The sequence below is a fragment of the Takifugu rubripes genome, chromosome 13 (assembly GCF_901000725.2).
Source record: "Takifugu rubripes chromosome 13, fTakRub1.2, whole genome shotgun sequence".
Taxonomy (NCBI): Eukaryota; Metazoa; Chordata; class Actinopteri; order Tetraodontiformes; family Tetraodontidae; genus Takifugu; species Takifugu rubripes.
Window position 1 is genome coordinate 7803070 of NC_042297.1, and position 21979 is coordinate 7825048.

General features: G+C 42.9%; 1 protein-coding gene across 1 annotated transcript in view; it reads left to right on the forward strand.

Moving 5' to 3' along the window:
* The window catches only part of ush2a (Usher syndrome 2A (autosomal recessive, mild)), a 131843-nt gene that overhangs the window by 105422 nt on the left and 4442 nt on the right, over positions 1–21979 (forward strand). Inside the window, exons 68-82 of the mRNA XM_029846815.1 lie at positions 147–330; positions 1799–1956; positions 3761–3919; positions 4220–4382; positions 5421–5638; positions 5705–5841; positions 14486–14567; positions 15237–15382; positions 15521–15865; positions 15989–16350; positions 16430–16799; positions 16941–17222; positions 17305–17474; positions 17925–18249; positions 21694–21900. Coding sequence (XP_029702675.1) covers positions 147–330; positions 1799–1956; positions 3761–3919; positions 4220–4382; positions 5421–5638; positions 5705–5841; positions 14486–14567; positions 15237–15382; positions 15521–15865; positions 15989–16350; positions 16430–16799; positions 16941–17222; positions 17305–17474; positions 17925–18249; positions 21694–21900 — 3308 coding nt within the window. The remainder of the gene's footprint in view (positions 1–146; positions 331–1798; positions 1957–3760; positions 3920–4219; positions 4383–5420; positions 5639–5704; positions 5842–14485; positions 14568–15236; positions 15383–15520; positions 15866–15988; positions 16351–16429; positions 16800–16940; positions 17223–17304; positions 17475–17924; positions 18250–21693; positions 21901–21979) is intronic.

Below are 21979 nucleotides of genomic sequence, written 5' to 3' on the forward strand. Positions count from 1 at the left end.
CTCCTTATAATTACAATATAATTATAATAATTTTAAAAATTTTGTCTGACTTTTAGTTTCTTCAATTTGCTGTTTTGGAAATATGCAATGGTCCTGTTTACTGTTTGAGAGATCTAAACACTCGGGTCTTCTTTGGGCCACTTTAGGTGTTTGGTCGAAGCCCAGACATCTGATAGTGACTACGGCTGTAGTGGAGCTGTACTGGGATCCACCACAGCAGCCTCATGGGCACATCTCCCAGTACAAACTCAAGAGAGATGGTCAGACAGTTTTTACTGGAGACCATGATGACCAGAATTATACAGACACAGGACTCCGACCTCATCGCAGGTTTGTGTTTGTGTTGTTTAATGAGTATATGTTTAATACTTGTACACACACACACACATACACACACACACACACACAAACAAACATACACATAAAGTTTTCTTTTACAGACATCAGCGAAACATATCATTTCAAGTTGTATTTTTTGCCATTATTAATCTGTTTTTTATTTGGATTTAATCTGTTTTTTATTTGGATTTAATCTGTTTTTTTAATTTGGATTTCATATTTCTCCCCTATTTTGCCATCTCTGTCTGGCTCATTTCAGCTGTTCTTTATCCCAAATCTATCATCACCTTGCAGTAGCCAAATCACCTGCATGTATGTTTGAAAGAGTAAAGAAGGACAAAATGTGTCCGCTCTGTGTGTGACATTTAATTTTCCCTAATTCCTGATAGTCTGCCAGAAGGCATTCCCATTGCTGACCCTTCTCCTCTCATCACTTGTCTTGCTTTCCTTTCATTTCTTTTTCCTCTTACATCCCCTCCCATCATTTCACTCTCACCTCATTCCCTTCCTCCTTTCCTCCTTTTCCCAATTTAGTCCTGCACCAAAAACTACACAGGGAGCTCCAGCTCCATTATCCATCAGGGATGTGTATGTATGTGTGCACGTGTGCCTGCCTTTTCACCCATGCGTGCACGTGTGTCTTCTTGCATGTGTGCGCACAGACTGCTCAAAGTGGCCATTGATTATTTATGACAATGTTGATTAGCTGTCATTTTGCTTCAGCAGCCCAGGAAGTGTCTAAGATGACGAGAGAATTAACCTATTCCCTCTGGCTGGCCCCACAGGACACAACAGCCACACACACACACACACACACACACACACACACTCTGCCCCACCATTTTACTTTTGATATCCCAAGGTGATGTTTACATTTAAGTAAATATTTTCCAATGATGAAGCGTTCAAATTCATTCTCCCACTGAAACCGTGTGCTAGGCTAAAACTCCCTCTTCATCACACTCACTGTCTGCTTCACTCTTTTCATCATTTTTTTCTCCTTTCTTCCTGGCACCGTAGTCTCGGTGTGGTATATTTATTTTTCCACTCTGCATCAATGAGTACTTTCACAACTGTGCTCTTGCTCACCGCTGAGATGCTAATGGCCTCCGCCCCCGCACAGGAACAATAACACAGCAGCACCGTCTATAAATGCACGCGTGCCGGAGTTTATAGCAAATTAAAGGCTTTTAATGTTAAACGGTGGCACACTTACACAGCTAATGTAAGCTTTAGCACCATCCAGCCATGCGTTCTTAAAAGGGAAATCTATCTTATGATGTCATGGGTGGGAAAAATGCAGTGAGAAAGTGAAAGGAGGATGAAGGAGATGGAAAATGGAGAAAATTTACTTCACATGGTTCTACTGACATAAATACGCAGTATTTTACATAAAACTCAGTTCGATAAATTGTCTGTTTCTCATCTGCCTTGTCCTGTTCTGCCATCTTCTCCTAAGGTATGTGTATGAGCTGGAGGCCAGTACAGAAGGTGGGACTGCTGTGAGTGAAAAATATTCAATACAAACGCCGTCGTCCTGCCCCACTGGGATCCAGCCTCCCCACAGTGTGACAGTTTTGGGTCCCCGCTCCGTCTCTCTTGCCTGGACCCCCCCTGGTAAGTATCCATATGATATCTCATCTGTATGTGCTGGCTGTGTAATTTTCAGATGACATATAATGTCAAAAAATAATACCTTTTCTATACCCAGCATTAATTCAAGCTTAAAGAACACATATGAAAAACAGGCAAACTCCCTAAAAAAAAAATGTTCACGGTGTTTTATGATTTAAATATCTTAAATATCAGCCTTTGACACATTTTAACTGTGGTTCTCAGTCACAGTATTAAGCCATAGATGGTTGAAAATAATAACACTCACCACATTTAATTCAGACTTAAGCAAAACTCTGAGTATTTTTCCATTCACCTTCTGGCCTCTCAAGACCTGGACGGACACACATACACAGATTTACAGGAGCATACACTCTGGGCTGAGTTTCATGCTTATGGGGCAGTGATTGTCTGCCCCAGCCCATCTATCATTGACTATTACTCTCTCATTAGGCTGATTTCCTATCTCAGAAACCTCTTATAGGTCCAACTAGCAAAGACAATTCACTCTGTCGTATGTGTGTATGTCTTTCGTTTGAGTATATTTGTGTTTATGCATGCATTTTTTACAGTTTTGTGTGGATTTATGTGTGTGTGTATGTCACCGTGAAGACATTTCCATAGGCAGGTCTATTCTAGCATCATTATGGGTTGATTGTAAAGGTGAGGAAATATCGTCTGGGTTCTCACGCTTGGTTAACTCCCTGAGCCCGGAGACTGGAGCGATTTTGACTTGGGTGTATGAGCTTATGCGTTCCCACCAGCAGTGTCTGTGATAGGAGGTCTGTGTGTGTGTACATGCGCGTGTGTTTGTATCTTCATATGCATACATTGACTGCAAAAGCCCTGGCGTATGGCTATTAAAAAGACATTTACTCAAGGATCAATTCCTCCATCCCTCTGTGTGTGGGTGTGTGTCTGTGTGTACTTGCGTAGTGAGGACAGGAATACATATTTTACCTGCAAAGTGAGGACATTTTGTCTGGTCCCTATAACATCACTGGTGTGTTTGTGAGTTAAGACTTGGTTTTAAGGTCGAGCTTCTAATCGGGTTAATGCATTTTGTCAATGAGATTCCTCACAAAGATAGAAATACAAACAGGTGTTTGTGTGAGAGACTCAGAGAAAGAAGCCTATTGTGACAGTGTCACAAGTGTGCACAAAAAACTCCATGTCCTGAAGTGAGAAGCGTGTGTCTGGCATGTGTGTCTGCGTGCATATGTGAGTTGGGGTGAATAATTGAAGTCTTTCATTTGTCTGGTAATCAGTTCGTTCTCGAGATATCCAGAGTTCATGAATGTTGAATAACCCATCACAATGCAGTTGGCCTGAATTATGGAAAACCTCCGGTGAGAATATTAACAAGTCAAGTCAAGGTGTGCATGTGTGTGTGTGTGTGTGTGTGTGTGTGTGTGTGTGTGTGTGTGTGTGTGTGTGTGTGTATACAGAGTACATTTGTGTGATTTTAACTGAGACCCTAGTGGCAGGATTGTGGCATAAACTGGAAGTTATAAGTCAAATGGACAGAGGTGTACTTGTAGGAAATCGTGCACTCTATTTTCTAATAGTTATTTGTGTAAAGATGAAATATTGAAGCACTATATGAAGACAAGATGCACCGACCTCTGTTGGGTTTAGGTGGGCATGGCTTCTAGCTTTTATTTTCCTCTAAGTAAGGACGGTAAACTCATGTCTGCACTCCAGGATTTGTACAGAATAAAAACTTTCCAACTTTGATTAAACTATTCTGGAAATAAAATGTTGCTATTTGATTGTCTGTACAATTGTGTCTTCCTGATTCCTACAGCTCAGCTTGATGACAGCCAGCCGGTAAACTACAGAGTCCTGTTGAATCCAGGAAGTGACATGTCTGAGATCCACCATGCTGGACTAGACCTGCAGCTCACTGTGAGGGCTCTACAGCCATTCAGCAACTACCTCATCAGAGTACAGGCCTGTCAGACAGGTAACTGTAGATTTGTCATTAGATTTACTACAGTTTACTATGAACACAATTGGTCTAGCTCCATAAAACAAAGACTCTAAAATAGACAAACAGCTCTCTCATTGTTCATTAAAATGAACAACGGGTGAGTTCATTGGACACTGTTGATCATGTTTAATATGTTTTTACCATCTAAAAATCCTAAACAATTTACATAAACCAGCTATGTATTTTTTCCTTTTGATGCAAAGAAAGCAAATGGACTGAATGTGTGTTTTATAAATGTGTGTATTATGGCAACTTCCATCTCATTCCCTGCAGAAGGTTGTGGAGTAGGAAAAGGGGTGTACGTTCAAACCTTAGAGGACGTGCCAGAAGGTCTGTTACCACCCAGGATAACAGCAGCAGGAGCCAGTGTCCTGGAGGTCTACTGGTCACCACCCAGTAAACCCAATGGACTCATCACATCCTACCACATCTATAGGTAACACACAACACAATATAGCCATTTTAAAGCCATTGTGTATTTTAGAAGTTTAAACTGAAACATTTAAAGTATTTATAAGTACTTTTTTAATTAAATTAAAGTTGATCACACACACACACCATGTGCTTAATCTGTGCGTTAATTTCAAATGCATATTTTATCTCTACCTTCAGGAGCAGAAAAGTTTTTGAAATGGAGTCCACTCGTGGACGTGTGCATCCACGCGGGTGTAGTAATGCCTTCTGAAGGTCACGGTCCGCTTGTTGATCAAAGAGTGTGTGATCTGTATGCAGGCTCAGACCAGACTAAGCCCTTTAAGTCCTCAGGAAACACACATTAGCATAGCAGTGAACACACACACACCTGGCACGATCAGACCCAAGCAAGCCAGGACTTGGATAAAATAGGAAATTCTCCCTCTCCTTCTGTCTGTCACACACACATACGCTCACAGACTCTCTCTCTCTCTCTCTTTCTCTCTCTCTCTCTCTCTCTCTCTCTCTCTCTCACACACACACACACCTGACATCCAGCATTATCGCAGACAAAGAGGCTTAGCAAGACATTAGGTTGCTTGCATCAGCTAGTGACTCACACACAAAGTTTAAGACGTGATGTTACATTTTTTTATTCCAACTACAGACAAACTACTTAGTTTTGCACTTTGTTTTATTGCACTAATGCAAAAACTGAGAGACAATAAACAAATAGATATCCATATTTACGGTTTTTTATAATGATTTACAATTGTATCCCAATGAACACAACCTTCAAAGTAATGGTTTAACTTGTGTAATAAGTGATGAATGATGACGGTTGATGCATCGCAGGAAGGTTCTGACAACGTTCCCTCCTATCCCAGTTTTGTTTCAACCTTTTAAAAGTCATGCCAGTTTAAATTCCGGTTGACACCCCTGAACGGGGAACTGACTCATAATGGGGATGTGTTCGCGTGCGTCACGTGGTGGAGACCCCGGGTTGAATGTCATTGTTTGTTCTTCTGAATAGCTGAACCACATTTATGTTCTGTTTTAGGCGTCCAATGGAAACGGAGGAAGAGCTGCTGGTTTTCATCTGGTCCAGTGGGCCACTTGAATTTTTTGATGCCAGCCCAGTCCTGCAACCTTTTAGCTACTTTCAGTACCGAGTCCGCGCCCAAAACTCCAAAGGCTCAGTTCTGAGTCAGTGGGCTTCTGCACGAACTTTGCAGGCAAAGCCTAAAAATATGCCCGCTCCCACTGGCACGCCCACCGGTGAGTTATGGTTGTGTTGATCTGTGCGTGCTCTCAAAAACTCCCTCATAATGTGCTCACTGACAGGTGCATACTCGGCTCATCTGAAATGGAGTCCACCACAACAGCCCAACGGTGTGATTTCCCGTCACCGTCTGGTGTACAGAAAACACCAGCAGGACCCAACACTGAACTCAACGGCTGTTGCCGCCCTCACCGTAGAGGTAAAGAGTCAGGAGAACATCTACCACTACCATTACACCAAAGGGAGGTTTTCTTTTGGTGTTGGTGTTGTTTTTTGTCATTGAAGGCCCTACACACATATGCAAAAACACGCACACCCTGTACGGTAGCAGATGTACAAATATGTACTGCATGCACGCACTCAGTCTATGCATTGTTTTAATTATCATTGCATTCTGTTTGAAGTAGTTCATACAAAGCTACTGTGGGATACTCATCAAAATCCTGTGCACATACATGCATGTATCCACTCTCGCAGCTCAGTCTCCTGGAGAAACCAAATCATGATCAGACAAGATAAATCGAGGCTCAAAGATGTAGAGAGTTGAATTAAAAGGAGCCAAACACATTTATACACAGAAAATTAATAAGATTGGGGCAGGATAGAGTGATAGAGAGAGCAGGCAGGAAAGTGAGAGGAAGAAAGGAGGAAGAGGTAACAGATCTATATTCTGGCCATACAAGTGGCCTCTTCTCCCTCATTGACCTTTGGCTTGTCACTCATAATTAATACAGGATGTAAATGGAGACCTTTCACCCTCTCATTGATATGGAACACTCTGCATTTGTGTGCGTGAGCGTGTGTTTGTGTATGTGTAAGAGGTTCATTGACATGGCAGAGACTTAATTTATAGATGGTCATTTGTCACAGCGTTCCCTCCACCACACACACATTCTGTCATTAAAGGGATACAAAGAAAGCCAGAATGTTGAAGTTCAGACTTGGCTGCACCCTGCAGGAGTGGATGCAGTCACACCTTCAACCATCAGTCAGTCAGTCTGACAATTATATGAACACGACAAATAAATGTGATGCAGGCCATGAATCAGTAACACTCCCATTGACTTGGGGAAAAACAAATCAGGCCCAAAATCCTGAATAACATCATAGTTTATGTCGAGTTTTACTTTCCCAGCCTGTAGTTCAGTTGCTTGACTTCATCTTCCTTCATGTTGTCCTCACCTCAAGATAACCCTCTGGAATAAAGTCTCTCCTTCATTCACTGTCATCCAGTGGTTAGCATAGTTCCTCCTGTTATGACCTTTGCCTCATGTTTTGGGAAGTGCTTGGTCTTTTCAATGGATGCTGGGTCAGAACATTTGGCCTCAGTGAGCGGCAATCTTCTTTGATCATAGATCAGACAGAGGTTAAGGGGCTCTGTTGATTTGAGAATATCATATCAATATTAGATATGTGAGTGTGTAACACATGGTGGCTTAAAGTATGTGAGGCATATGGATGGATCTACGTATAGTGCCTAACCCACCATTTACTCATGATCAGTTGCATCTCTGCCCAAACACAGACATGAACAGCTTTGGCTGGCGGGGCTTTCCTCACTATGTTAGGTTTGTTCATCTACACCAACAGAGCTCTGCTGCTTTGTCTCTTTGTCATCTTTTCTTTCATTTCAACAATTCTCTTTGTTTTTCTGCTTCTCCTCCTTCATTCCCATCCATTCTGTTCCTATTCATATCTTCCTTCCTCCTCTGTTTTCTCTTCCCTCTATCTCTCTCTCCCTCTTGCTTTTCCGAGGGTATTTTTTAAACAATGTGTCCTTCATGTACGGTTGGTTACGGGGTGTACAGAAGGACATCATTAGCGCTGGTGGTTAAGCTGTAATTTACACCATTACCGAGGTAGGGGCCATTTTTATTGCCTAGTAAATTTCAGCTCTGAAATATTTAGACCATATGGCTCAATTTGTGTAATAACCTTAATTTCCAAGCACCCTTCAGCTCCCTTCAGTGCCGGCTGTTGTTGGCGGATGGCGGAATGGTGTGTGTACACATTCTATGTGTGTGTGCAGTTTGAGGTTTGGAGCACACAGGCACATTCGTGCGCACAAACACACATACACACACACACACACACACATCATACGCTACATAAGTATAACCTCGTACATACACATTGCACACCCTTACACATGATTCCGCAGTTTCATTCATTCATTTCCTTTCTGTGTCACACATACACACACACACACACGTATGTATGTATGCATGGTGGTTGCAGATTAATAGGATGTCAGCTTGTGTTTGGGCGAGGGAGCGTCAGGCATCGGCCAGATGGTTGTCAGGGATGATGACTGTCAGGGGTCCTGCTCTGATCAATGGGATGTATTAATACATCACATTCACACATCCACACACATCCAAATATGTTATATACAGACAAAAATACATATAACTACACAAAGTAAGAACACATGCATGCAAACATGGTCTGAGCAGCAATCCCGAGGGCCTTGGTGTAACATCTGGAAGAGCCAGGGGAGGGAGGAGAGGACAGAAAGACAACGATGGAGGAAGAAGGAGATGGAAGGTGCTGGGAGAAGAGATAAATATGGTAACTGGAAAAAAAGGATGGAATATGGATAAGGAGCACAGAAAGGAAGAGGTTATAAAGAAGAAATGCAGGTGAGAAAACAAGAAAACTAAATTCTATGACTTGGACGGAGAGGAGGAATATAATTTAAGGGAAGTGATGGCATCAGAATGTAAGAAAAGTAAACTGACAGCATTGTTTGAGCGACTAACATGACTCTCCAAAATGTGTAAATTGTGAATTTGCGTTGGTGTTTGAGAATGTGTGTGTGCCAGGCCACGGGGCAGACCGCCTGCGCTTCATACCCTCATTCTGTCCGATCGCCATGACGACCCCATTAATCAGCCAAGCTGGCAAAAAGCAGGGTTCCCAGCCCGGTCTGGGATCAATACACACATTCGCACATACCAACTGGACACAGATAACCTTACATTCATGAAGCCGAATCCAAAAGTAGGAAAGTGTTATATAAACATAACAGAAAGAGAACAGAAATATTAATGCTTTAACATCCTTCAGATCCACCCATTTTTTCACCTCCAGTGTCAGAAACATGTTTAGATTATAATGATAAAAGGCTGATTAATTATGCGGAATCCTTAAAAATCATCTACTCATCCAGATCGGAGGCAGCCCGTCCTGCAAATATCAAACATGTCTACACTTTCTTGTTGGGGAGGGTTTACTTATATCCTTTCCCTCTTTGTTTTGTTTTTCCTACAAAATCAGATGCACACAAGAGTGGCCTGCTAAAGATGTAATTAATTCTGTTTTTCCCTCAAATCATATCCAATTACGGGTGTTTCTGTGACAACTCGCGTCTCTGTGGGATCATCACTACAGGCAGGTGTGGTTTCTGGCTGACTGCTCTAATGTGTGCTCTTGGAGGACTATAACATTAAAACCAGTTTAAATCGTCCTTACATCAGTGGTGTCCTGGGATTAAACTAACAGACAAAAAGTGCAACAGAGAGAAAATAAAAGTTTTTATGAGCAGTTTCGATCAAGTGAGATGGGTTCTCAGGCTTACTGTTGCTTTTAAACCTGAGCTAACATCCTGTTCAGTTTTTATATCTGCACCATTTAACCACTGAAGACACAGAAGTGGTCAAAGAAAGAGAAATCAAAAGGCTTTGCCCTTCCTCTCGTGGCCTCCTTCAAAAAACGAGGAAGACAAAGGAGTGGAGACGAAAGAAAGAAGAGCAGCGCTGAGTGTAGGTTGGGAGGGGTAAAGAGGTTGAGAAGGGAAGGGGAGACAGGTGAAGAGAGGAAGGAAGAACTACAGAAGAGAATAAGAAGAGACTGATGTGGAGTTCATTAGGACTCCGGCCTATCACACCCTTTCGTTAGAGGTCTCTCAATCTGATTGGAGGACCCTCAGCATTTTGCATAAACAGCCAAATAATCAGTCCGCAACAGTCTCATCGTTTCTCTCAACTCCTCCTTCTGTCTTTTCTTCCTGCTCATCCCTTCCTCTGTCACATCTCGCTTGGGTTTTCTCTAGCTCTGTCACAAATTACAGTTTTTATGTTTTGCTCACCCACCATCCTCATGCTCTTTCTGTCCCTAGCTCACTTTTTCAAGTGACTTTAGACTCTCCTTCTTCTTCTTCGTCTTCTTCTTTGCTCTCTCTTCATGCTCCTTCTCAGTCTCTCTCACACACACATACATGCGTGCGCACTCCTTTGCAGTAATGAGAGGTTGTGTGTTATTGTGTGTCTATCGGTGAAGGGGCCACACCATCCAGTGGAGTGCTCTCCACTCTAAAAGGCTGTTTAGTGTTGCATCTGTGGTATGATGGTCATCACTTTAGAGGAATGCTGAGTGTGTGGGAGAAAATAAAGATCTTATTTTGTGATGATAGAGGGGAGAAAGAGAGGAAAAGGCTACTTGCCTGATTCATTGTGTGGGTACAAGTTAACAATGAATAATACATTTTATTTATTGAGCGATCTTTTTATGTTTGTTCATCAGCTAAAAATGGTCTGTTTCTGGCTGTTGACCTCACCAGCCTGAAGTGACGCAGACCTGATGTTTACCTCTATGTTTGAGATGTGTTCCTAGAGTGAAATATGTATCCAGGTCGCATCTGCAGTGCAGGAAAAATGAGAAAAGCCTCTTTGCGGCTAACTGGGTATTGGAATTAAAGCAGCTGAAATGTTTTTGGATTTCTTCCTCTATCACAAACAGACGTGTTCTCTCCCACTTGTTCTCCAGGAGAACCTGAATGTCTTGATGTCATATCAACATGTGTTTCAGAAGATTGACACATTCCCATAATAGTCACATGAAAATGTACTTACAGTTATGTATGTGACCTGTCCTGACATGAACTCATCTACTCCAAAAAATCTGAATTTGGGGATTATAATGGGAATGTAGATATTGTTCTCAACAACCTTACAAAACACCCACAGCCATGATTTACATCTTTGATTTAGTGTTATTATTCTGTTTGCAGTTGTATTAGTACCAAACCAAACTGATCGATTATATAATTTCCTAAAAATGTATATGTAGTTTTAGCAACAAAAAAAAAACCTTGGGCTTTTAAAACACACACAGACACGCACATAAAAACCACACACATATGCAGATAGGCAAGCTAAATATGCTCTTCCTGGGGTCCCGAGCCGCCAAAGTCAATCATGGCAGTCGGTGTGAAGTGGGCATGCCTGGTCCAGACCCCTGCAGTCCCGCTCTTTGTCTGTGATGGCCGCAGACAAAACATGTCTAATGGCACTCTGTGTGTCCATGGGTGTGTGTGCATGTGACGTGAATGTCTGTACATGTCGCTGATTTTCTAATGCATGATGACTAACAGGGACACTCGCTCCCTTTTGCAAAAGGACATGGGGCAATAGTTGCAGCAGCACCAAATTTGGCCTGGGCACATAAACATGCGCACACTTGGCATGAGGCATGAGAGTGCAGCATGTGGTGCACTGGCTCACCTCAGAAACCTCTGAAAACAATTACTGCTCTCACAGGGCTGGTCAGGTCACAGCTTGCACTAATGGACTGGACTAAGGAATTGATTTAAATTGATAAAAATGTGTTGAAATGAGGTGATACGCGCTGAACTGTATTGATCTGAGCGGAGTGATAATGAATCATTCCTGATCAAAGCATGTTTCCCCCACACACTGGTTAAGACACATAAGTAGAATGAAAAGCAGAGTGCTGCTTTCTTATCTCAGCAAGACTTAATGTGACAGAGCAGAGAGGCCAAAAGGAGCCTGTGGGGAGAAGCATCCCTGAGGAACACCAGTTGGAGCCCGTTCACCTGCTTGTGTATATATGTGTGAGAGAGAAAGTGTGAGAAACAAAGAGAGAGACACAGGTGTGTGTGCGTGTGTGTGTGTGTGTGTGTGTGTGTGTGTGTGTGTCTGGGTGTGTGGGTGGGTGTGTGTGTGTGTGTGTGTAGCCATATGCTAATGTTGGTCCTTCCCTCTGCGGGGCCCAGTGCTTGGGCCATTGTGAGATAATCAGCATAATTATTTTGACAAATACACATGGTTATTCTTAATTAGTATCACACACTGTCCCCGCGGCCACACCCTGCCTTTCCACCTGAATATCACACAAACTCCACTGTGCAGTTGCACACACATAAACACGGTGCATCCAGATGAGGGGCTGTTAGCTGAAAATACACAGATAATATGAGTTAATATATTACTGTACTTTTTAAAATAAATGCTTCCTCACCTTTTATATACTACATATGCAGGAACATACTCACGCTGTCCAGAGGACCCCTGCTGTGGATCAGCTCATACACCAAAGAAAAGGCAGAATGAGGAAAAAAGATTGAATAGATTGCTTCCTTGCCCTCGATGCTAAATTTTGTTGAAATGTGTAAGATCTGAAGGTTCTTTAATGTATAAATTAGTAAGTTCTCATCCCATTTCTCCTCTTTATATCATGGTCTCTCTCCCTCCATTTTTCTCTCTCTCTGACTTTCTCTAAACCTGCAAAATATTCCTGTTTTCTCTGTTCCCTTTCTTTCTTTGGTACCATCATCCTTTGCCTGTATGCATCTGGCATGATCAACTTTATTTTTGGTGGATTTTTGCTTTCCGCATTCATATTTTATCTTCTGGTTTAATTTTAGTTTCTTTTATTTTCAAATTTTCTTTAAAAAAACACAAAAATCACATAAACACAGTAATGTAAAAGGAGCACCTGGCCGAAATATCGTAGGGACATATGTTGTAAATGCTTGTTTGTAAGTTGCCTCAGCACTTTTGCGTCAAATTGGTGCTAAACAAATGAATTATGTATCCACACTAAAGCTGCAATTTAATATCTCTCTTTAATCTTTCATGCAGGGACATGGTGGAATATACATCAAGTACAAATATAGCATAAAGGAGCATTACAAATCCAGTTCCAGCTGTGTGGATGGAAGTTTTTATATTGTCTGTATTATTCATATCATTACCTCTCTGGCTTGTATAACATGTGTGTTATAAAACACCACAAAAATGTTGCTTGTCTCTGTGCAGATGTGTTTGCATTAAACAGAAACAGTACTGAGGGAGCTGTTAACGTAATGTAATTGTAGTGTGTTTTAGTGGTGCACCGTTTCATCCCCTCACATTTGGGTGTGTGTGTGTGTGCGCGCGTGAGTACTTAACAATGAAGCTGAGGTGGTGAATTTCATAGCGCTTGATTGCCGAGCGTGAGTGTGCGTCTGTGTCTGTGCCTGTGTGTGTTTGTGTGTGAGAGGAGGCTGTTAACGCGGAGCATTTCCATGGTAAAGTGTTTGAATGTATTGCCATCTAGAGGCGTGTAGCAGAGTCTCCGTGCTCCTATAAAAGCTGCCAGCGCCAGATGCTGCTATTGACAATGTGCATATGTTAACCGCTTTATAGGCCACATGCCTCACATATTTCACTGGCTTTTAAGGTAGAAAGATCTCTCATTCCAGCTCACTTAATCTGTCTCTCCCTTTTGCCACATTTATCTTTTTTCCCCTCTCCCACTTTAGCGTTCTTCCATCTTTTTAATCCATTCCCTCAATCTTTTTCTGTCTCTCCCCCCCAGCCGTCTGTCACTTCCATTTTTATTCCTTCCATCAGACATCAGCTCACTTACCTCCAACTTTTTTCTGTCCTAGTTTCTGAGTCCTAATTCGCATTTACTTTCACTGCTGTTTGCCTTTTTTTTCCTTTTCCACCCCTCCCTCCCTCCGTCCCTCCCTATTTTCTGAGAAGTGCTGTGATTTGCAGGAGGATTTAGCTTGTGTCTAGGTGTCTGGGGGCTTATTAATCCTATTTTACTGTGGATGAAAAACACGTTGGCACGCAGACATGAAAACAGTGAATACATGCATTCCGCTTGTTGTTCAGACGGTTCATCCCCGGTGCCACGATACGGTGATTTGTCAGGGTTTTCATTTGATTCCATTTGAATTGGAGCCTTTTGATCCTTTCACTGCTGCGCTGAACTGGGTTTCCAGTTAATCTCTTTTACATAGGCTTGCTTATGTGAAGCCATACATTCCTGAGCATGTTTTTGAAAAATTGCAGACTCAACCTGTAAGGGAAAAAAGGACTTTTGAGTGTGCATTCGCATGCAGCAGCATCATTGTCGCAGCAGTTTTAAAGCTCACGGTCAAGAACATTCACGCAAAGCTACATCCTGGAGCCGAGCGGACCACGCCAGCTTCTTTTCAAACAACACTGTGTCTCTTATCAGTTAGTAAAGTGTATCACACACACTCACACATACTGGCAACGTCTCTGCCAGAGTTCTGGGTTGGGTCCCACTGCCCAAAGCTACTGGCAGACTCTAACCAGCGTGTCTGTGTGTGTGATATGAAAGGATGCATGTGCGACATAAAAACTCAATGTGGAAGCTTTGACTTCATCCATAAGGGACAGCTGTTCGTCTGCCAGGCTCTGTCTGTCTGTCTGCGCCACTTCTCTGGTGTCGACTTAACTCCACCACGGCCGTTTGCTGAAATGGTGATATCACAATTCCCATGTCATGTCGTCCTTGCCTGCTATTGTTTCTTCATTCCTGTTCATTCCCTCTTTTAATGATAACTGCTTGTTATTCATGTAGGATTTGTTTGTGGAACTAATATCCTCTCGCTCTCGTTACACCATACACCCCTCTGTTTCCGTCTCTGCTCTTTTATTGAGCTTCCTTTCAACTCTTTCCCAGTCATTCATCTGTCTTCCCTCATATCCTATCCCTCTGTTCTTCTATCCTCTCTTTGTTTTTTACCTGTCCAAAGTCTTATGAATGGCATCTACCTGTTGTCTCTGTTTCTCTCGCAGGGTTCCATCTTTGAAGCCACCATCTATGGTCTTGAACCTTACAGTCAATACAGTTTACAAGTGGAAGCTTTGAACAGTGCAGGTGGGTTGATTATGAACAGTTATGCAAATGAAATAGGGATTAATTATAGCTCCTGGGCAGGAGACTGGTAGGTGGTAAATGGAGGAGGGTGAAGACAAATTAGAGGTACTGAAGGATTCATCAGCCCCGATCATCGTTGTTTAACTTCCATTTCCATTTGCTTGGTGTTCCTCAGTCCTCAGTTCTGTCTGCATGTTCCACTTCTGAGTTAAATGAACACCTTTTCAGGTTCGATGATTAGCTGATCATTTGAATCAGAAGCATTGCTTTAAGGTTTTATCACAACATGCAGGGCAAGACCGGCTTCATACTGCAGCCAGAAGTAAAACTCTGTTATATTATGAAATCTCTGGTGAGAGAGCATGCATTAAATTATCACATCATTTTTTAATAAGATCATTTGTCCTGTTTGAGGAACTTGGCAGGTTATAACCTACAAAACAGGTGGAAATTTAAAAAATCATCCTCCATTCACTTCACCAAGTAGACATCTGTGTTATGATTTCTTGCATTTAACTATTTACATAATTTTCTTTGTAATTCTTTGCATTTTACCACAAACCACTTTCAGTTGTAGGGGTTAAAATGAAAGATTATTCCTTTGTATTTTCAAGGCAGTTCTAATGATACCAAATAGCCGTGTAGCTTGACCAAAGTTTAACCTTTCAGGCAGCGTGTCCAGTCCATGGGTGGACATCAGGACTCTGGAGGCTTCACCAGCCCACCTAACTAACTTCACAGTGGAGCAGAGAGAGCAGGGCAGGGCCTTACTGTTGAGCTGGGAGCAGCCGAGGACTCCAAATGGCATCATCACGGTACATATTCGGCCAATTTACAACAAAGACTGTTGTAAAACTGTTTTCTTCATGAACAGACATCCTTCCTTTTCCCACCGTTTTCATCCCTTTATTCTCTCTACCTGCATCCTCTTCCTCTCCCTCATCACTTACCAGATGTATCACCTGTACAATGAGGGAAACCTTGAATTCAGTGGACTGTCGCGCAACTTCCTGTTTAGACGTTTGGAGCCCTGGACCATGTATTCTCTGACTCTAGAAGCGTGTACTTCAGCAGGCTGCACGCGCACTTCACCACAGGATATCACCACGGCAGCAGCTCCACCTGCTTCCCAACACCCTCCCAAGCCTCTCTTCATCGGCCCAGACAGCGTGTCACTCTCCTGGTGCCCTCCTACCCAGCCCAATGGGCCAATTGGAGAATATTTCTTACTAGGAAGAACACTCTCTGAAGATATAGGGAGAGGAAGAAGTAATGAAGAGGATGTTGAGGATGGCAAGGTTGGTGATGTAATGGTGATGTAATGATCTAAGCTGCTAAGTTGGTCAGATCTGTAGAGCCTCAATCAAGTACAACTACTCTACATCTCATAAATAATAGTTTTTACTAACTGTGTCCAACAGGTGCTATTCAGAGAATCCTCTCCAGCACACAGCGAAAGCTTCTCTTACACGGTGACTGGTCTGCGTCCGTGGACCCGTTATGAGTTCAGCATCCGTGCTCACAACCCTGCTGGCCACATCAGCAGCCCCTGGGTAACTGTGACCACTAAACAAGCCCCTCCGCTTGGTCTAGCCCCACCAACAGTGAGACACCTCAAAGACCAGCCGAGTAAAGTCTGGGTCTCCTGGACACCACCAGTGGAGCCCAATGGCGTTCTTCAATCCTACAGGATTCAGAGAAACAATGTCAGCTTTTCTTTCAGTTTTGACCCAACTGTCCTCAACTACACAGATGAGGAGCTCCTGCCGTTTTCAAAATATAGGTCTGTTTGTTTGCTTCTAACTCAGCTGGTAATTCATCAGTCTGGTGTAACATTTTTCCTCCTGTTGTTCTGTCTTCAGCTTTGCCATCATAGCCTGCACATCTGAAGGATGCATCACCAGTGGTCACACAAACATCACAACCCTGGAGGCCCCACCTGCCTCAGTGGAACCTCCCAGAGTCAACAGCTTTACGTCCACCAGCATAGACATTTCCTGGAACAAACCACTGACACAGAATGGAGAGGTGACTGAATACCTGCTGAAACTCAACAACCAGGAATCTTATCGCGGGACCGACCAAAACACAGTCTTGTCAGGTCTACGACCTCACACAGCATATCAGCTGATTCTTTTAGCTTGCACCAGTGGCGGGTGCACAACCAGCACCCCAATATCTACAGTAACAGACGAGGCTCCACCCACTGATCTGCCTGCTCCGAATCTAAAGGTAATTGATTTCAGTGAAAAAACAATCATTAAAGCGTGGCCATTTACAGTGGATATACAGCAAAACAAAGCATACAAAATGTGTACCCATGTCAAAGCATCATATTTTTAGAGTTGGCTCTTGCTCTATGATTCATTGCAGGTAACAGGTCCTGAGTCACTCGAGATTAGCTGGGCTCCACCGGAGCATCCCAATGGCGCCATCACTGGCTATGAACTCCGCAGAGATGGTGAAGTCATCTACGTCGGCACAGAGACACGCTACCATGACTTTTCGCTTTCACCAAATGTACGATACAGTTATACACTCAGGGCCAACAACAGCAAAGGGGCAGCGAGCAGCGTGGCAGCCACCGCAAAGACTCACCCATCAGCTCCGTCTGGCGTCGGTCTGCCAACCCTGACGCCTCTGGGACCAAATGAGGTATACTGTGCTAAACTTCCTCTGACTTACTTTAAATTTAGATTCCAACCAGCTTCATGCAGTTTGCTGTTCGTTTTACCAGGTGAAGGTTTGGTGGAATTCTCCCGCTCGCCCTAATGGAGACATTGTGAGTTATGCTGTGTATCAAAAAGATCCAGTGCAGCTCAGCATCACCAGCACTGTGATCACCCCAGACCAGAGTGGCTTCTCTGACAGACACATCACCCTGCATGGCCTTACGGCCTACCACAGGTCAGTGATAACAGCTTTTTACTGTTCATGTGTTTTTATCAAAGCAACATATTGAGAAAAAAACAGATTTGACCTGTAGAGAATTACATGGGTTTTTTTTATGTTAGGTTTCCTTTAGTGAAATACTGAAATAATACATTTTCACTGCTTTGACTGAAAGGGACCACATAAGACAAAGGTCTGACATTACTGCAATGGAGATACTGAAGGTGTGTGAAGGAAAAACTGATGGATGACAAAGAAGGAAACAGAGCGCCATCTCATGGCAACATGAAAAACTTTCAGGCGGCAAATGATAAATCAAGACTGCCCTGTAAACTTCTGACTGTAACACCCATGATGATCTTTGTCCCTTCTCCATGCCAACATTTTTTATTCATTTTTTCTGTAAACTCTGATATGCATGTCTTTTTACACAATCTCTGATTATTGTGTTGATTGTGTTTGGAGGTATGAAGTGAGGGTGGAAGCGTGCACGGCACTCGGCTGTTCTTCCAGTGACTGGTCCTCTGTCCTCACTCTGGAGGCTCCCCCTGCTGGACAGTCAGCGCCACTGTTGGACCTCCAGCCTGACACACTCACTGGCCTACAGACTACTTTTTTGGTCACCTGGTCCCCTCCTACTCAGCCAAATGGGAAAGTCCTTCACTATGAGCTGCTCCGCAGACACACCAGTGACAACAACACTGGTGACACCACGGTGCTCGTCTACAGGAATATCTCAAGCACTTATAAGGATGAAGCACTCCAACCATACTCCCTGTACCAGTATCAGGTATAGAACTGTGTGTATTGTGGTGTGTTCTTGTTTCAGAAGCAGAATTACTGCAAATACTGGCTTCTTAGTTTTCATCCATATGGCAAATAAGCAGGAACTAAACTTCATAACTATTAATGACATCTGCAGTTACACAACACTGAAAAACAGAGTTCAAGGTTAGCGTTTGCTCTAACCTCACTGAAGTTTTTAGGCTTCACACATTTAAACTGTGCAGTAAAAGGTTCCGTTGTGCTCAATTTGTTTGATGTGACATGGAGAGATGTCCTGTTTTCATAATGAAATATTTAAACATGCAGAGACATTCAATCCAATTAATATATCATTTACATATGCACACAAACACAAAAACCAAGTAATCAGACAGGTGATGGCTCATGATGGCTCTTTCCTAATGCTGTTGCTATGCTACTCACTGGTGTAATAACTGACAGGCCAGTCCTCTGGAAGCAACAATAACATTAACATTCTGCCTGTCAGACATCAAGCTGAGGCCAGAGAACTTGTGTAATTGATTGAGTTTGCCTGATTGTGGTGCCATCTTTATTTACGAGGGTCTTAATTTATGACAGGAGGAGGTAGGGAAGGAGGAGCTTTGGGAGATGACGGGCGGGCAACAGAGCTATTAATCACCAGGTCCTCAGAGCACGCCACTTCCTGATTACCGGCCAGCCAATCGAATTAACAGTTAGCCTCCCTTGGTAACAGAGGGAAAGACCTTTTAATGGTGACCGCTACATGTCCCCTGAGGATTTGTCAGTGGGGGATTGGGAGTGTGAGGACGAGGTGGTGGTACGTGCGCGAGCATGTGATGGTGTGACATGTGTGCACGTAAACATCTCTATAGTCGAAAAAAAATAATGACTACATTTTGTAAGATTAATGTGTTGCATTTCCTGAATCCATGTGTATCCGGGTCGCTCCTCTACCTGACCGGCTATATTTAGCCGACGGTCGGTCTGTGCATGTTTCTGGCTCCCGTGCGTTCGCACTCAGTCGGAGGCGTACACAAGGACGATAAGTCAGTCTAGTTTAGCCCACCACAGTGCAGAGAGAAATCATATTAGGCTAATTACACTGGGTCATAAGCTCCTATTGACAGCTTTATGCTTGGTTTTAATTACTGCCCACTTTCACACAACTTAGCCTCCTCACCCCGGATGAACGCATCCGCCAAGAATCACTCTCGGCCTATCAGAACACTCCAATCCAGCCCACAGCCCAACCATCCAGTAAAAATGCTCAAACACTGTCTGGTAGTTTCCTGAAGTCGTTTGTTGCCATGGCGGCTCTTCTGCTGCCATGGGAGTTAATGGCGTATATTTTTATTTTGTGTCTATTAAGCCAAATCGCGGCCCAATAGGAGAAGAGAGAAGAGAGAGCATTAAAAAGTCTGTCGATGATATAAGACAAGGAAATGTGTTCTACCTTTTACTACATGTTCAAGGGCAGCATGATCCAGACTGACTTTATTTTAAAACTTTTTTTTTCTTTTATTCTGTTGATGTTTAACAAACTTTTTAATCAAGTCCAACGTCGTGCATCACATGAAGGGAGGAAGTCACTGTGTTGTTGCCGGGTAAAGAATGTGGTTGTTGCTGGATAGAAGAATTTTTTCTTTTCTTTTTTTTTTTAATGCACAAAGCAGAGACCATTTCTATTTAAGCAGCCGTTCATATTTAATGGACTTCACTCAGTGTAGAAAACTTAATACCGGCTAATAACCTGCTGCTGCAGCAAAAGTTCTCAAATCACAGTTAACACCTTTTTTTCTTTTTTAATAGGTTTTAAATGAAACAATACTGTAAAAAGTGAAAAATTTGAATTGGGATGTTAAAAAGAAAAGACTACATTGTAAAGCTCTGTGTCCAAGAAGTAAAAAATATATACTGTAATACTGAGTACCCAAATGTTAGCTTTAAATCTAAGAGATATTTGTTATTATTCAACTTAGAAAAACACAATTTCTGATATTAATTGGGAGAGAAAAAGTATCATAGACAACTTTAAATATTGTAATCAATCAATAAGAGTTAAAATAAGACCTGACAATGGCAACACTGTAGAACAAGGTTGTTATATGTTAAATATATAGCAAGAAAAAAGTGTATGATCAAAAATAAGATTTCTTTTAATATTTTCTAAATGTTCATGAATGTTTTAACCTTCATTCATTAACAGGCTGAAAGTTTGGCCTTTCCTTCATCTGCGGTCTTCCTCTTGTCTCGCTGCTCATCGTTTTCTTTTTTCTGTCACTTTTTAAATCACCATTGTTGTATTTGGAGGCCATTTCCCTATTATTGTAGTTGCATTGTGATTAACACCAAATGAGCTAATCTGTGTTTTGCTGCAAAATGAAGTTAATAATTGATTTATGATCTCCAACAAGTCCTGCGGCTGAATCCAGAGACAAAATGGTCAAAGTCAAGGATCGTGTTTTCCTGCTGCTGCCTCAAGCCAATACCGAGTCAATACCGACATTCATAGATTCTCGCGAGGTTTCCGTCGGTGACTGTTTTATTCGTCATTTCGGGTGACGGAGACCGCAAATTTATATTAATATTCTGTATGTAATTACTACTTAAGTGTGTTTGAGGCACCTATGAGATGTGAAATTTGTATTTGGGCCTCTGAGTATTTAAATGCCTGAAGCCAAGAAACAAAAGTTCGCCAGCTTTCTCTTGAGATTTGTCCTCCTGTCCTGGTCCCATCATCTCTCCATCCATTGTCCTCTTCCCTCTCCTCATCTCAGTCCATCTGTCCCGTCACTTAGATCAATCAGTCTGATTGATCACAGCCTAATTGACTATTATTGAGGTTAATTTGCGCTCGCATGCGCAAACACATTTGCGACACGCTGCCGGCAGCTGTAAGCGGCGCGTCGTGCAAGCTTAGACGCGCGTTTCCAGCAGCAGAGCTCAGACTCATCCATCTGCCTCCTGCACTACTTCTGACAGCCTACAGATGACTTACACATGCAAATCTCCACCCTGCCTGACCCGGTGCTGTGTACAGCCTCTAATTATACCCAACACATGCACACAAATAAGATTACTCTGTGTGTGTGTGTGTGTGTGTGTGTGTGTGTGTGTGTGTGTGTGTGTGTGCATGCGTGCGTGCGTGCGTGTGTGCGTGCGTGCGTGCGCGTGCGTGTGAGAGAGGGAGAGTGAGAATAACTCCTTGATGAAGGTGAAAAGTAATTGTCATGCAGATATGTTGGTAGGTTTACATGTTGAAAAGGTTTTGCTCTCAGTGCTGGTGTGAGTGGTGATGGATGGTCCAGTCAATTGACTCGTGTCCTGTTGCTGCTCCGGTTGATACTCGGTCATTAAGAGAAGCTTCCATCATTAAGAGTCAATTAAATGTGTCTGAAATGAGACGTGTAAAAACAAAGTTCTAGGTTCTCGTAAATTAAATGATATTTCTGCATCCGGCCAACAGGTGTGGGCGGCCAATTCAGTGGGTCGTTCTCCCAGTCCATGGGCCAGTGGGAGAACTGGACCTGCCCCTCCTGAAGGTCTGGGCCCTCCTGTTTTCCTCCGTGTTTCAGCCACCACTGCAGTGTTGGACATCCACCCCCCACCCCGACCCAACGGCATCATTAGTCTCTACAGAGTCTTCTCACTGCACCGCAACAACCGCACACTGGTGAACACCAACGTTCTCACCATCCTCATAATGTTTATGGAGATGTGTTCTGCCCAACATGTTCACCCAGACTTTCTCC